This window comes from Symphalangus syndactylus, chromosome 6 (assembly GCF_028878055.3).
Source record: "Symphalangus syndactylus isolate Jambi chromosome 6, NHGRI_mSymSyn1-v2.1_pri, whole genome shotgun sequence".
Lineage (NCBI taxonomy): Eukaryota > Metazoa > Chordata > Mammalia > Primates > Hylobatidae > Symphalangus > Symphalangus syndactylus.
Window position 1 is genome coordinate 125,904,368 of NC_072428.2, and position 18,215 is coordinate 125,922,582.

Genomic DNA, 18,215 nt, shown 5'->3' on the forward strand with positions numbered 1-18,215 from the left:
TAAAATGGCTTAGGATTTGCATATAACATACACACTTTATATACTTTTGTATACTTTAAATTATCTATAGATTACTTATAATACCTAATACAATGTAAACGCTATATAAATACAGTTGACCCTTGAACGACATGGGTTTGAACTGTGCAGGTCCAATTATAAGCAGATTTTTTTCAATAAAAGTTACATGGAGTGTGCCTGCCTCTCCTGTCCCTCCTTCCACCTCTTCCTCCTCTGAGACAGCAAGACCAACCCCCAATTCCGCCTCCTCAAGCTACTTGAAGCAAAGAAAATGAGGATAAAGGTCTTTATAGTAACCTACTTCCACTTAATGAATAATGAATGTATTTTGTCTTTGTAATGATTTTCTTAATAGTCTTTTCTCCAGCTTACTTTACTGTAACAATGCAGTATATAATACATACAAAAACTATGTGTTGACTGTTTATGTCATCCATATGCTTCCGGTCAACAGTAAGCTATTAGTTTTTTGGGAGTCAAAAATTCTATGTGGACTTTTGACTGTGCAGGGATTGGCAACCCTAAACCCCTGCATTGTTCAAGGGTCACCCAGTTGTTATACTGTATTGCTTTTTAATTTATATTATTTTTAATTATTGTGCTATTAATTTATTTTTCTGAATCTATTTTTGATCTGTGGTTGAATCCATGGATGCAAAACCTATGGCTATGGAGGGCAAACTGTGTGTTATCTCTATATATGCATATGGATTTACCTATCTACATATACACATAGATAAACACACACATACTCTTCCCCATTGGAATATAACCAATTACTTCAGAAAATTTTCTTTAGCAACCATGGTTTTGAATGGTCAACTGACTTTGGAAAAAAAGCAATTCAGAATCAAATACAAAATGTCTGAAAGGACTAAGACTGCAGTTGAGGATTAAAGGCAATTCAAGGAATATTTGCAATGTTTCTAGTTTAACATTTTATGACAGATACTTATCAGGTCAGGATTCTAGCAACCTTATGTTGATTTGAACTGACAGGAAGTGAATATAAAACTTTAAAAAACCATTGAAACAGCTTTACAGAGTTCAAGCTCTTTATCATTCCATAGAAGCATGCTGGTGTCCTCACTCAGAAATTTTTATTTCAAACACAGACTTTCTCAGTCAAAATAAAATCAGAAACAGAAAATAGAAAGGAGAGAAGGCCTACTGAAGACAGTCACACTAACAACAGTAACGTCTGACAAGAGCTTGACACGACTATAGTAAGAAAGAAACCAAGACTGAGCCCGGCTAAAGCTTAGCTAGTGTAAGGACAATTAACCAAAGCTTCAACAGACCCCCAAGGGCTGGATGCTGGTAAGGCTTCAAGGAAATCATCATGTCTTGTTACGCTGCTTAAGAGAAAAGTATATAATACCCTTAAGAAATTTTCTATCCAAAATAGTTATTTTTTACCCTTATAAAGGCTTTTTTTTTTCCCCACAGTACATTACTACCTGAAATTAAGTTACATTTATTTGTATACCTGTTTACTCTGTCTTCCCTCTAGAAAATGAGGTGTTACTCTGTCTTCCCTCTAGAAAATGAGGTGTCCAAGAGCAGAGGATCTGTTTACCTTGTTAACTCCTATATCCCCAGTATTTAAATGAATACAGTGTGTACTTCCTTTTGATACTAAATGTCTCATGAAGACTTCAAAAAACGTAAAGGATCAAAGACATTCTTTGTTCTTTCCCTGGAACCACCCAATTCCTCTCATTCAATTGTTAGATTCTCTGTGAAGCCTGCTGGGATTTCCCAGGCAGCTGGTGCCCTGGAGATCACAGGTCAATACTGTAGCTCACTCAGCATCTGACACAACCCACTTCCAACCTGTTCTTCTTTGCTTTCCTGTACTACAGAGGTTGAAAATAAATGAAATCCTCATACTCCCTTAAAGCTACAGGTGACTATCTGACCTAATTTTGGCCTTAGCTCTTTCCCCGCTCTTCCTGTTGTCAACAGACACAATGCCTGGCGGTTCAGTAGTTATCTTGTGACCATAAGGATTGGGGAAAAGGCGGGGGGTGGCGGGGCGGGTGCCCAGTGTGGGATATCAACAACATACACAGTGGAGCCAGTCACTTAGCCTTGGACTGCATACCTTCAGACTTTCTTGTTTAGATCATTGTAGTAAGGGTTTTTGTTACTCATGGCTAAACTCCACCTCTCTTAGGGAACTTACCACAGTCTGTAATTAACTGTTAACAGGTATGTCTTCCCCAAATTAGGCTGAGCTCCATGAAGGAAGGGGTCCTGTTATATTTGTCCCTGTGGCTTTAATACCTAGGATAATGCCTGGTGGCCAGCAGATGCTCAATAAATATTAAACAAATGAAAAAAATTCACATCTGGGTCATAGTAACAGAAATCTTACCCTTAGTGAACACAAGCGTCCAAATTAAAAGGAAAAATTATTTTTTTTAAAATACTATCTTGTCTAAGTATGTACTACTGTATCATTAGAAAGAATACTGTCAATTATTTTGAATCAATTTATATGCATTTTAGAACAGTCTTGAGAAACTGCTATACTCACAAAGAACTCCATTATCTCATGATTTGAGGCAACTGTTTGTAGTTCCATGGTACTATGAGAAAATGTTCAGAATCTGAAAACTTTATACTGTTTAAATATATACTTAAATATTACCATTACCATAGAACTTAAACATATGATTCAATTTCAGAAACTACTAAAAATGGATTTGGTATTTAGTGACATTAAAAATTGTTCAAATACCTATAATTATACATACTTTGCAATTTTATCGACTGGTGCAGGATGATTTCGTAGCACATTTAATTTCATATTTTAATTTACATATTGATACAGGAGACAGAGTAAAGACAATTTCTGGATACGCTATAAGGCCTAATACAATACAAAACACAGTGATGGTTACCTCCCTTACATTTTTCGTAGCAGTTTTGAGTTTTTAATGTAACAGTAAAAATATGTAGCCACATTTTTCTCACAGCAGTCCCCCGAAGTAGGCATTGTTAACTCCATTTTGTAGACAGGCTCTCAAGCTGTTAAGAAACTTGCCCAAGGTCAGTCAACAAATACAAAAACTAGAACCATGTGACTCCAAATTTTGTATTCTATACCACATTTAGTTGAAAATTACCCATGGCCTCTCCCCTCAAAATGTTAGGGAGAAGACTAGATTTTGGAATTTATTACCTTTAGATATCTGCAGCTTATTTGTATCTTACAGAAAATGAAAGAACTGTGGGATGGCACACATACGACATGTCATCTGTTGCGCACTCTGACACCACAGCATCTTTTCATAGACGCTCAATTCACAAGTCCATTCTGTGAATCTTTACTGAGTTTCTATTAAGTGGCAGATATAGCTTTGGTAAATAAAATGTTACTGGAACATGGGCTCATTCATTTACACATTGCTTATGGCTGCTTTTGCATCACAATGGCAGAGATGAGAAGCTGTAATGGAGACCATAAGGCACAGAAAGCCCCAAATGTTTACTACCTGGCCCTTAATAGAAAATGTTTGTTGCCCACTGTTCTAGGGCATTAAGGAGAATCAGAGACTAGTTCTCATGTATTTCATAGTGTGGCAAGTACTAAAAATAGGAAAGACCATTACCTTCTTTGATTCTCAGAATAATCCTGGGGTATGAATACTATTAAACCCACTGAGTTCAGATGTCAAGTGATTTACTAGCTATGAAGTTACAGAACCAGGCCTTAAATCTAGGTTTACTAACTTCATTGCCAAGCTCCTCTATCTGCACCACTCTGCTTGTCCAACAACGTGCTAAGTATGCAATGGGGAATGTCATATGAACCAAAGCATTTGTCGAGAACTTTAATTTACCAAGTGGGCTAAGTGTTGATGCTGTTGTCTAATCTCTTTAACTTTTCCAAAAAGTCAATTCTTACAACGTCAATTAAAATCTAAAGAGGCAGGTACTTCAAGTTTTCCAAGCAGCTGCTCAAACTTACTCAAATGACAAAAACTAACAAATGAGACTCACACACATGTGAGCAATGAGACATTTTATGTTTCGTTTTATTCCTTATTTGAACACAGTTAACTATAGTTCATTTTCAGTTGCATATATAATGGTCTTGGATTTGTTCTTATGGTACCCCTAGTAAAAATATGATTTTAATATCACTATAGCAATCATATTTAGCATGAATAGAAAGATCATTTCAAGGTTTCAGAGAAAAATTCATTATGGAAATAGGATGGGTTAAAGCACAAATGAGCCCTCAAATTATTCCTCTTCAAGGACAGTCACATATTGAGCTATTACTTTTTTTTTTGTTTGTTTTTTTGAGACGGAGTTTCATTCTTGTTGCCCAGGCTGGAGTGCAATGGCATGATCTCAGCTCACTACAAACTCCACCTCCCGGGTTCAAGCTATTCTCCTGCCTCAGCCTCCTGAGTAGCTGGGATTACAGGCAACTGCCACCACGCCCGGCTAATTTTTTTTTGCATTTTTAGTAGAGATGGGGTTTAACCATTTTGGCCAGGCTGGTCTCGAACTCCTGACCTCAGGTGATCCACCCGCCTCGGCCTTCCAAAGTGCTGGGATTACAGGCGTAAGCTACTGTGCCCGGCCACTGTTATATTACTTAAGAGGTGGTACATCCTAAGTTTCAGACAAAAAAGTATGTCCACACTTGAAACAAAGTTCTTCTCATAAAGTTTATTTTCTTCAGGGAACCCTCATTCCTACAGCAAGTCTTTCCTTTCCTGAGAAGCACATCAATCCTAAACAGTCTTTGTACTTGCTGAGAATTCATGATGTGCTCAGCATTTCAGCGAGTGGCTTATACACATTATCTCACTTGAGTACTTGGCTATACTGAGAGGCAGTATAATGTAATGGTTACAGACACAGGCTCTAGAGCAAAATTGACTGGCTTTGAATTCCAGCTCCCCTTCTTGCTAGTTGTGTGATGCTGGGCAAATTTCCTAAATCATTTTGTGCCTCTGTTTCCCCAATGGTAAAATGGATAAAAAAAAATACTTACTTTATAAGACTACTGTGGTGATTAAATAAGTTAATATATACAAAGCCCTCAAAACTGTACGTGTACATAGGAAATGTCATCTAACTGTGAGCTATTTTATCCTCGCATCAACTCTATGTGATAAGTACAGGCCTGTGTTACAGAAGAGAAAGCTTAGGCTGAGATATTAAGAAACTTGCTCAAACCCACAGAGTTATTAAGAAGCAGAACTGAGAACTAAACTTGTGTGTGTGTAGGTGTGTGGCACCCCAGCACATAGCATAGATCACTAACAGAAGCTAAAATGACGTGCTGTAGTCTAAAAGAGCTAAATAGTTAACGACAATGAACTTACACCGTGGGCATACTTGTGTATGAGATTTGTGAAACCTATCAAAACAGTCTAACAATTGGTTCTTCAGTTATTTATGGGGTAAATCTTATAGATATATCACTCTGGTAGGCCCTTTATGACACAGTTTCTTAAAAATAAGACAATTCAGTGAGGCACTGCTGAGCTCTTTGAGGAATACCAGTCCTAAAACTTTTTTGAAACCCAACTTGACCATGTTATATGGAACAGAATTTTCGGGTTCCAAATAATCCTAAAATGTGAGTGGGGGAATATCTGAAGCTATTCAGATTTTACTGGAGGTATGGTAGTAATTCAAGTAACAAATAGTAATTCAAGTAAATATTTGTTCTGCCTGCAGGCACACCAATTTGCTTATGCTGAAAAGGGCTGACTTTCAGCCCTTATATCTTACACATTTGATTCCCAATTCAAGTAGCACATTCTGCACCACAGACACTTCCCTGAGGAGTCAATAATGCTGATACTTGAGAGGGATATTCAAGTTTTACTAACTGGCTGCGTGATTAAAAAGAAAAAGCACAGAAAATACATTTATCAAAAACATGAATGTTACCAGACAAGGTGGTTTTTTCTATTTCCTCAGCAGACTGAATTTCAGTATTTTTAAATCTCTATAGCAATTATACATAAAACATAAAACATTTTGACTTCCTTTAAATAAGAATGCAGTTGAGTATACCTTTGTTCTCAAGCCAGGAATAGTTAACTTACAGAGTGGTCTGAAGCAGCTGAGTCACTAAAATTAGCGTTGCATAACCATCAGTGGTATATTATATATAGTTGTTGTAAGATTAGAGTTGGCTTCCTGAGGAGATAAATTCTTTTGACACAGAAGCAGAGAAAAAAAGGAAAACAAAAAAGCAGTTCTTTTGGGCTTTCTCCTCTCAGGTATAGCTCAGTATGCTAAATATCACTAGTAACAAAATGATAGCTTATAATAACAAATTAAGTATGCTGTCAGCTTATTTTTGTAATCTAAGAATAAAACTACAATGTTTTGAAACTTTCATTAAATTCTCAACTCATGGGATTTTGATTCTCTCATGCTGGGGTACAACTTTTTCTATTTATTTATAAGAATTCATATTTCTATAGGCGATTGAGAGGTCATTTTTAATAGCAGTATATACCATGTAAGGCATGGAGTGTAAACACACCAGCATAAATGACTGAAAGCTTATCTGTCTAAATTCTAAATTATAGCAAATATAACATCTTTAAATGATTGATAAAAGAAGTAAATATTTAGGATATTTCCCCACAATATCCCATAGTTGATTATTTAGAAATAGTATTCCTTAGGATTAGGAATACTGAACTTCTTAAAATTCTTTATTAAAATTATAAGGAATTATGTACATTATATGGAATTTTAATGAGTATTATAGAAAATGTAATCTTCAATATTATATGTATTATGTTAATATTAGAAATGTGCAACATGAGGCCAGGTGTGGTGGCTCACACCTGTAATCCCAGCACTTTGGGAGGCCGAGGCAGGCGGATCACCTGAGGTCAGGAGTTTGAGACCAGCCTGGTCAATGTGGCGAAACCCCGTCTCTACTAAAAATATAAAAATTAGCTGAGTGTGGTAATCCCAGCTACTTGGGAGGCTGAGGCAGGAGAATTGCCTGAACCTGTAAGCTGAGATCACGCCACTGCACTCCAGCCTGGGGGACGGAGGGAGACTCTGTCTCGAAAAAATAAATAAAATAAAATGAAAATAAATGTGCCACATGATAGTGTATTAATGCTATAGGCAAACTACTATTATTTCTCTTACAGAATTGTCAAAACTAGATTAAGATGTCCAATTATATGTAACTGTGAAAAATACTGTAGTCTCCTTTTATCTGTAGGAGACATATTTCAAGACCTCCAATGGATGCCTCGAAACCACAGACAGTAATGAACCCTAATATATACAGCCACATGTCGCTTAACAAGGGGATTTCATCATTGTGTGAACATCATAGAGTGTCCTTACATAAACCTAGATGGTATGGCCTACTAAACACGAAGGATATATGTTATAGCCTCTTGCTCCTAGGCTACAAACCTATATCCAGTATGTTACTGTTCTGAATATTATAGGCAGCTGTAACACAATGGTAAGTATTTGTGTATCTAAACATAGAAAGGGTATGGTAAAAATACAGTATAAAAGATAAAAATGGTACACCTGTATAGGGCACTCATCATCAATGAAGCCTGCAGGACTGGAGGTTGTTCTGAGTGAGACGAGTGGTGAGTGAAGGTGAAGGCCTAGGACATTACTACACGCTACTATAGACTTTACAAACGCTGTATACTTAGGCTACACTAAATTTATAAGAAAAATTTTTTTTCAGCAATAAATTAACCTTAGCTCACTGTAACTGTTTTACTTTATAAACTTTTAAATGTCTTTAACATTTTGACTGTTTTGTAATAAAGCTTAGCTTAAAACACAAGTACATTGTACAGCTGTATAAAAATATTTTCTTTCTTTATATCTTTATAAATTTTTTTCTAATTAAAAAATTTTTTAAACTTTTTTGTAGAAAACTAACACACACACAAACACGAGCCTAGACCTAGACCTACACAGAGTCAGGATCATCAATATCACTTTTTCCACCTCCACATCTTGTCCCATTGGAAGATTTTCAGGGGCAAGAGAATACATGGAGCTGTCAACTCCTATGATAAAAATGCCTTTTTCTAGAATACCTCCTGAAGGACATGCCTGAGGTTCTTTTACATTAACTTTTTTTTTTAATAAGTAGAAGAAACTCTAGTCTAAAATAATAATAAAAAGCATACTATAGTAAATACATAAACATATAACACAGTCATTACCAAGTATTATGTATGACCAGCAGTGAGGAAGGTTTGTTTATACCAGCATCTCCATAAGCACACTGTTGACTGAAACATCACTATATGGCACATGACTGCACTATGTTTTTTCCTATACATACATACCTATGATAAAGTTTAATTTGTAAATTAGGCACAGTAAGAAATAACAATAATAATAAAACAGAACAATTATAACATGTTAATAAAAGTTAACTGTAATAAAAGTTATGGGAATGTGGTGTCTCTCTTACAAAGTGTCTTAGTAACGTACTCACCATGACCATGGGTAACTGCAGAAAAGGGGGACTACTGTAAATGAACTCTGAACTTAGGAAAGTCCATCAGTTAATACTATTCAAGAATATGATTTCATGTTTAGCCCTCTTCTAATGTGTTTGTGCAACCTTGCTATTATTCAAGTGTTTAAGATTTTAATCAGAAACACCAGTTTAGTAATGAGCAGTGAAAATCCCAGATAAGTGTCCTATAAACTCTTGTCTGGCTACATTAAAAAATCTTTTCAAAAATAAGTGCTAGCATACTCTAATAAAAGCATCCAGAAGGATACACACTCACCTTGTAGCACTTAGGAAGCATCATCTTACCAGAGGGTTAGGGTTTTAAAACAATGTGCCTTATAAATTCCAAACTATTTATGAGCTAGAGCAGGGGTTGGCAAACTATGGCCTGGATATTTGTTTTTGTATATGAAGTTTTACTGGGATGCAGCCATGCCCATCCGTTTATGTATTGTCTGTGGCAATGTTACATCAGTGACCATGTAGTTTGCAAAGGCATACCTTTGCAAAAAGGGTATGCCTAGGAAAAAGTTTGCCAACTTTTGAACTGAAGGACTTTCTAATACCACCTTTTAAGTATCCTTTTCATTCCAAAAATTTCCTGGTTAAGATTTTTTAGGGCAAATAAAGGGGAACCTTATTTCACTGAGATAATTATAATTCTAAATGACACATGATTATACAGGCTGCCTAATACTGCTTTGATAAAAACAGGCATTGGGCTTGGCCTCTCCACAGACTGCTGTACTGGTCAGTTGCCACTTTTCTATTATGAGTGTCTGTTTCATACACTCACATCAGCTTCTTCACACTCTTACTCCTCTGCTGCTGCTACCTCTTCGAGGATGCTTCTTGAGCCTGCATTAATTATCTGCCTCCTTTCCCTTGTTTCTTCTTGTTAGTTTTACTATGTTTTTCAGGTACTCTGGATTTGGTGAAAATACCAGAAGCTTTGATCATCTCATATTATTTACCTTATTTGGTTCTAGCTTATTTTTTAAAAACGTCAGTGTTAAATAATTGTTTAGAGTTATTCACATACTAATTCATACTAACTTCTTGCTTATCGTTCCCCTTCTAGCATCTCAGTCTTTCCTTTTGGGTTTAATATGCTTCTTCCTGAAATGCATCCAACTTATCACTCCATTTGTTGCTTGGGGATACTGGGCACCTCTGGGCGTGGCCTTGGATCAGCTCTTACCTTTTGCAACAATACTCTCTTGCTCATAGTTGGGAATTTCTTCTTTGGCCCTACCCTGCCTGTTTTCTGTCTTTCAAGGTTTCTTTATAATTTCTTGTTTGATGGATCCAATTCTTCTGGTCCAAAGCAGATACTGATCAACTCACTTTAAAAACATCTTTTCTGTCATTGGGGGCAAAAAGGGAATACCACAGAATGTGCTCAGACCTAACCTTTGAAATGGAAGCCTCCCATCTGTTGATCTCTACAGTTTTCTCATTTACCAGCTTGCCAATTAAAAATGAGGCCACAAGTCTTTTTACCTGCAGATATGTACATGTTCCATTTCTCATTAACTGTCCTGACAGTAATTCTGAAAGGCAATTTCAAGTAATAGTAAGAACACAGGCTGCTGAATCCTACATCTTGGAACAAATCTTGATTCCATTACATTGTATTTGACTTTCAAGCAGTTAAGACCGCCCTGAGATAAATGGTTCCCTTATCCCTAAAAGAGATAATAATACCTAAGTATTTGGGTTTATAATAAATTATAAATGATACAGCATATCATATAAAGTTTGATTTCAAATATTCTAGCAATCATGTTTGTTTTTCTGATTTCTCCCCTATTAGTTGTGATAATACTGAGTTTCTAAATCCCTGTTTATTATTTTGCCTTTATTCCTATGCTAAGGATAAATCAACTGGATAATGTACTGGAAATGTCAATGAATCTGGAAAGTTCTTAAACCAAGTCTTTTCAAGTGAATTCATAATAATCCATAAGAATTCTACTTTTGATAAAAGGCAGAACAAATTAGACTTAATATAAACACTGATTATAACTTTCAAAAGATGCACTGGAATAGCTCTATTTTAGCAACCAAGAATTTTTGAAAGAATATAATCAATTTTCAAAAAAAAATCTGCCTAACAAAACTACAGGGTATCCATTAAAGAAGCTTATGCAATAATAAAATCAAAGTAATTAATTTTGAAAAAGCAGAACTAAAATGTACTATGCTGATTTCAAAAAGAAGAAAATCTCTTTCACATAAAACAACAGCTCTACATGGTTACAAATGGTCTGCTACCAACATAGCTATCTCCAAATGTCACTTACTTGGCTAAAAAAAGTCAAAGTTCAGACACAAAAGAACAAAATGGGCATAAGCAAAAGAAAAAAACTAGTTAAAAGTAAGACAACTCACAATCAATAATTTAGCAACACAGTACACACACACACAGAACCTTCTGGGATGACATCTTAGGCCTAACGTACATGCAAATCAAGCCAACTTTTCAGGAACTCATTTAATGTTTTCAACTCTTTAACAATGGAAACTTACAACCACAAGGTCTCAATGACCTGAAGCCTCATGTTTTGGGAATAAGGAATACAGAACAATGGTTTGGGTTCTTTATAGCATAAAAATTATATCCTGTTTTGTTTTTCCTAGGAGGACAGAGAGGTCTAACACAAAGAAAAATTGTTCTGATCTACAGTTTGAGATATGGTTAGAAGGAAAGAGTACATTTAGGGCAGCTCGTTTAGTAAATGACCAGGGACCTAAGCAAAAAACGATCCCATGGAGGTTTTTATTTTCAGAGAACAAAACCCTTGGCTGGGTAAAAAAAGGTCAGGGAAAAAGAGGGAAAGAAGGGTAAGGAGGGAGTCCTCCATTTCTTTTGAGAGCTAGCAGATAGGCTGAAGCCATGGAAATAAAGCCAATGCTGAGGAAGAGACCTGAGACAGGCCAAAAATAAAAATAAAAAAATCAGATCATGGTCATGTGTCTTAAATCCAGGGTCAAGCTGTGCCTCAACTGTACAGTTATATAAATTAATAAGATCTCTTTACTGTTTAAGCCTGTCTGAGGTGGGTTCAGTTACTTGCAAGACAGTCCTAACTAATACAATATTGAAATTATATAAATCTTTCATAAACAGCAAATCTGTTTTTGATACAGTAAGCAAAAATATTTCCCAGGGATGAAATTATCTAGCAGTTTTCAAAGGTACTTTGTAATCCTTTCGCGGATCTTGGGGAGGGATGAACAGTAAAGAGAAAGCCAGTGACTGGAAATCTTTGTGAGCACACCCTATCACAGATGCTGGATCCACTAGCGGCAAAGAGTAATATTTCCATTTATTTTGGCTTTTGGACAAATGCATCATTCATATCAGTAAGGTATAAAAATTGCTCTTGATATATAATCCAAACCCAAACAACAACAAACATATTTAAAGAAATCCAGTAATTGTGGTTAACATGAAGCTATGGGTAGAAAAAACCCTAGTTCTATTTAGAGGACCCAAATGAACTGCTTTTAGAACCAATCTTTACAAAGTTGTCAATAAAGTGTTAAGAGATAAATGTGCTATCTTCTTTCCCAGTTTTCTTCATATCTTATTGAAGCTGACACTACAAAGCATAAAATCCTCTTCGGCCTTAGTTATAATAAAAGCTACTACTTACTGAGTGCTTACTATGTATCAGGCACTGTGGCAAAATGCTTTATATACATCTACTCATTTCTGTTTTTCTCTTGCTTCTTTTAGCGGGGCTTAAGATCCCAAATGAAATATTATAAACAACACTTTCCAGAGTATGGTCATAAAATGACAAGGCTGGGATTAAATACTAGTGATAATACTGTAACTGGTAATTTTTCTGAAGTTTTCTTGCTTTCCAACATCTGTAGGATCCATCTAATACAGCTAGAATGGCTGCAACTAAATGGTTAATTTCTGAGTCTGGATTTTGAACTCCATCTAAGGGCTTATAATAGCAAAGACAAAAAACGTAGGAAAACTCCAAATTTACCACTATCTCAAGCATATCAAGAAACCAAATAACTTGGAGAGTCCTTACTTACAGCAAACTACCTCTAACCATTTTGCTTGGTATGTATTCCAGCAAATGAAACATACATTTCAAACCAGTGCTACTCAAAGCATGGTGTATGAACTTGGTGCCAGTCCACAAAGTGTTACTGTCCAAAATGACATTCTTCTATATCATCAAGTACAATGGTTATTTCAAGCTGGTTTTGTGTGTGTGTGTGTGTGTATGTGTGTAAAATATTTTCTTGACAAAGAAGACTGCTGATTTATATTCACCCAAGCTCCTTACCTACCACAAACTGGTAACAGTTTATGGGCCAGCTATTTTGAGTAACACTACACCTCAATTTTGTATATTGCTTCCAGTTTTCTGTCCCTGCTGCCACACAAAATTCAAATAAATTAACAATCAAATACTTGGCTTAAACACAGTAATAGAAAAAGCAATACTATTAGCAATTGACCTCACCTTTGACAGAAGCAATTTCACACAGGAAACATGACCCTCATAGACAGCAGACAGAAGAGGAGTAATATGATGTTTATCTGGAGCCTATGAAATAATAAACAGAGATAACCTGATCTGTTTTTCATTTCTTCCTACTTTCTAGTTTTAACTAGAAAACTCTTACTAGATTTACCTATTTGCCTTTCTATAAAATAAATAAATCCAGAGTCAAGTGTCTAGTCTCTTAGAGCTACCAGAGACCCAAGCCCATGAGCAATGTCTTTCCTTAGGAGTCAGAGTAGTAGAGCACAGGGAGCAGGGCTTTGACCTCAGCTCAAATCTTGGCTCTGCCACTTACTGTGGTACTATTATTTAGCCTCTCTAAGCCTTGGTTCCCCACAACTGTAGAAATGCCAGTGTGGTGCAGTAAGGGAAGACAGGGGTAAAACACAGCCAAAGAGGAGGTAAAAGGGCCGGATAGCATGGCATCCCTTGAAATACAGAAGCTACAAAAGGCTAAAGTTGGGAGATGACTGCGCTTATCTGACCACTTGCCCATTCACCTTTGTCCAACAATCCAGTTTAGATTTAGCCTATGACTGCAGAGTCCTATGCTGTATTACATCATAGCCACTTGTTACCCACAGATAGTGCTAACTCCCCAGGCTTTAGAACTTGAAAAGTAACAGCCACAGGGGAAACATCCTAACCTTTGATTTTTGTCAGCTGAAAAAAGTCAGCTTTTTTGGCTTATTTTTAAAAATCCCACTGCTGTATTTCTAAGTTATAGGCTATTTGGCATAATTTGACTGTATTCTTATTTAGAATGAAGTTTCTACAAATAGCTATTTTATAATCTATAGAAAACAATTACCCCTAGCATATTAACAGAAAATTTTTTCAAGAATGATCACGTCCTCTACGTACATTAATATCTGCTCCTTTCAGCAGCAGAAATTCCAGGATTTCAAGCTGCCCACAATCGGCTGCATAATGAAGAGGCTTCCTTCCACCTTCTAGTGTCCGGTTGACATCTTCTCCCTTGTAAGAAAAGCAAATGAAAACAATATTTATATGAATGGAAGACTGAAGAAGTGAAATGAGGCACCTGATATTTTTACTTTCTTAAAGCCGTAAGAGTTTCATGAAACAATTAACATCTCTTGCAAAATAAAATAACCAAAAACTTGAAATGAAATTCTGCACAAGAGTTAACATACAGTATGATGGAAATTCAAGCCAATTAGTTAAGCTGAAAACAATATACAATAATGATAAATGTAACGAAATACATTACTGTCCTCCATTTCTAAGGAGTTCAATCAGCATAATGTCAATATGTGACCACAAAAGACCAGTGAGTTCAAGCACTGAGATTTTACACAGTTCATATTACATGTATTTTAATTCTTCAAAGGAAGTATTCCCACTTTGATGTAGGCAGCCATCAATATCACAATGTAATTTCAGTATTAGGTATTATGAACTCATTTCATTTAACATTCAGTAGAGCCCAACTGTGTGGCAGGCACTGTGCTAGACAGTAGGAAGACAGTGGTCAGCAAAATCAGACATGACTCCTGACTGTATGAAGCTTACCATCTGGGGTTGGGGGGCAGATATTAATAATCACACAATTAAACATATAATTTCAAAATACAAGTGCTACAAAAAAAGGAACTCAGAGCTTTCAGAAGAACATGACAATCCTGGTGATGAATGCAGGTATAGTGCCAGAAAAATGAACTTAAGTCTAAAAAAGTCTTTTCATTCACTGAAGATTAACAGAGACTAAAAATGATGACTACCTTCTCTATGGACCAGCTGCAATACATCTGGCACTGTGATACACCCATTATTTCTAATCTTCAAACTACCCCAAGAAGAGAAAACCTCCATCTAATATAAGAAAACTCTAAAGCTGAAAGAGGTTAAGTAACTTTTTACTGTGGTTCAGTTAGTAACAGAGCAGAGATTTAAACCCATTCTCTTTCTGTACCAACATGCTGTTTCTAATTCGGTATTTGCCCCTTCCCTCTTAGAAGAGTTCAGATTTTACTGAGGAGCAAAATATCCTATATTCTCTCAGCCGGGTGTGGTGGCTCACACCTGTAATCCCAGCACTTTGGGAGGCCAAGACTGGTACATCGCTTGAGCCTAGGAGTTCAAGACCGGCCTGGGAAACATGCAAAACCCCATCTCTACTAAAAGTATAAAATTAGCCAGGTGTGATGGCATGCTCCTATGGTCCAGCTACTTGGGAGGTGAGGTGGGAGGATCACCTGAGCCCAGGAAGTTGAGGCTGCAGTGAGCCATGACCCTGCCACTACACCCCAGCCTGGGTGATAGGAGACCTTGGCTCAGACAAACAAAGTTTATTTTCTCAACAACTATATTATTCACTTAGCATAGTTTGGTCAACTCGTCAAGCCATACCCCGAATCAAGATGTTCAGAGCCCTATCATTTTACAGCCACTAAAAACCATTCTTTCAAACACACATACTCCAAACTCCTCCAACCTCCCCTTCCCCTTTGTCGATTATGCCTGCTCCCTTCTTCCTTCCCATTAATTTAAATACTACAGGTCCTACAAGCCTCAATCAAATTTAAGATTTACTTTGTCTATGAAATTTTCCATGATAATGGTAAGCTCTCTTTCTTGTAAAACTCACAGGAATCAGTTAGTATTTAAATATATGGTACCCTTACAACTTTGTGTATGCCTTCTTTCCCAACAGAATGCAAATTCCTTGAGAGTAGAAATTATATGTTTTCTTCTTTATATTTTCCTACAGTATGATGTGGGAGTTAAGAACAGGAGCTCCATCACCGTTAGACCTTGGGCAAGTTACTTACTTTCTATGTGTAGAGATGACAGTACCTACGGCTCATGGAGTTGTGGGGATTAAACTACATGGTCCATGTCAGGCACTTAAATATCACACTAGCTAATATTAGTAGAAATATGGTTAGCTATTATCTATATTATCTACGTACATAATAGGTATACTCAAATATGAATTTACTTATTTTTAAGCATTCTGAGAGAAGGATGATATCAACTGTCTACCATAGCAACCGGTGGTGTCAGTGAAGCATTAAGGGAATTAAATTATAGAGTGTTTCCAAATTCCAGCCCATATGTGTATTTCAAATATATATATTTTTGGAGGATCAAGAGTTTCATCAGAAAGCATTTTCCTACTCTGAAATATTACATGATAAAACAATCTTTCTAAGTTAAGACTACTTCAATAATTCAAAGCAATAATTTCTAATGGATTGTTTACTTAAGTCAATATGTGATACATGCATCACAACAGGGCCTCCTGTAAATCAGAAGGATATAGAAGGAATGTATAATGTATATATGTAATATAATGTATACATATAATGTATACATAAGGATGTATAATGTGCCTAAAATCACTGGAGACCAGGTTAGCACTCCAACTCTACCACTTAGTTGTGGGACCAGAGACCAGGTACTTTCTAAATTTTAGTTTCCTTACCCGTAAAATGGGAATAGAAATGCCTACACTTCACAGGGTTTCAGTGTTTCACTGGAAGACATAACCCATTAGCATAGTGCCTGACACATCGTTTAATAAATGTTTAATGAAGGCCATTATATTTAATAAAGGTTCACTATTATTTTTGTGGATTCCTGGTACTGGCTTATGCTAGACAAAAGATTATTCAAAACAGGATTAAGGCAGGTTTCTGCATAATGGTTGAAATATGAATAATTAAAGACATCTATTGTAATATGCTTTATATTCAAAATCAAATTTAAATAGTAAGGGCGAACTGGCATACCACCTTAGTCTTTATTCACAACTACAAAAATGTTGTTGAGGCAAAGAATGCTTAACAATTCGGATAAAATTAGTTTTCCTCCCATTATTAACATTTCCTTTCTATTAATATTAGCTGGACAGGATTAACTGGACGAGTCTTTAGAGTGAGGCAAAGCAAATAAGTAAGTGCAATAAATCATCAATAAGATCTTTGTCAAAGATACTTCTGTGAATCAAAAATGTTACATCCTTCAGGGCTGGGCACGGTGGCTCACGCCTGTAATCCCAGCACTTTGGGAGGCCGAGGCAGGAGGATCACGAGGTCAGGAGACTGAGACCATCCTTGCTAACACGGTGAAACCCCGTCTCAAATAAAAAACACAAAAAATTAGCCAGCGTGGTGGCGGGCACCTATAGTCCCAGCTACTTGGGAGGCTGAGGCAGAAGAATGGTGTGAACCCGGGGGGCAGAGCTTGCAGTGAGCCGAGATTGTGCCACTGCACTCCAGCCTGGGCGACAGAGCGAGACTCCGCCTCAAAAAATAAAAAATGTTATATCCTCCCTTGCACTCTTAATACGAGTGCAAAATGCCTATGAAATGGAGTTGTGAGTTTAAACTTTCTCCTTGATCCCTTCAGACATTTACATTACAATTCTTATTTTAGCAGACAAAAAGACGATGAGTCTGAAAAGGCTTTGTGTGACTGACAGAAAAAAATCCTTGTCAGCAGGGCCTTAGCAAAGCAGTACTTATAGAGAAATTTATAGCACTAAATGCCTGTACTGGAAAAATAGAAAGATTTCAAATGAATAATCTTTGTATTTCCATCATAAGAAACTAGAAAAAAATTAAATCCAAAATAAGCAAGAGAAAAGAATAAAGATCAGGGTAAAAATCAAAGAGACAGAAAATAGAAAAATGAGAGGAATCAAAAGCTGATTCTTCAAGATCAATACAAACTGATAAGCCTCTAGCAAACGCCATCAGTAAAAGAGTGAAGACACAAGGTGCCAATATCGGACAACAGATTACCTCCCCACAAAGAAGCCTTCAGATTCCAGATGGCACCACTGTAAATTCTACCAGACATTTAAGGGAAGAAATAATACCAATTCTACCCACTCTTCCCGAAAATGGAAGGGATGGGATGTTATCTCAACTCATTCTACGAGTTCAGCATTACTTTGATTCTAAAACAAGACAAAGATGTTATAAGAGAATACTGTATGCCAATATTCTTCATGAAAAGTGATGGAAAAATTTTACACAAAATTTTAGCAAACGTAATCCAACACTATGTAAAAAGGATAATACACCATGACCCAGTGGGGTCTATCCCAGGAATAAGGTTGATTTAATATTCGAAAAGTCAATGAATATAATTTACCATTTTAA

The 18,215-nt window shown here is 36.4% G+C and overlaps 1 protein-coding gene across 1 annotated transcript in view; it reads right to left on the reverse strand.

Moving 5' to 3' along the window:
* Nucleotides 1–18,215, reverse strand: part of MTPN (myotrophin) — a 49,848-nt gene that overhangs the window by 10,700 nt on the left and 20,933 nt on the right. Inside the window, exons 2-3 of the mRNA XM_055284140.2 lie at nt 13,945–14,058; nt 13,039–13,122 (exon numbers count right to left, since the gene is read on the reverse strand). Coding sequence (XP_055140115.1) covers nt 13,039–13,122; nt 13,945–14,058 — 198 coding nt within the window. The remainder of the gene's footprint in view (nt 1–13,038; nt 13,123–13,944; nt 14,059–18,215) is intronic.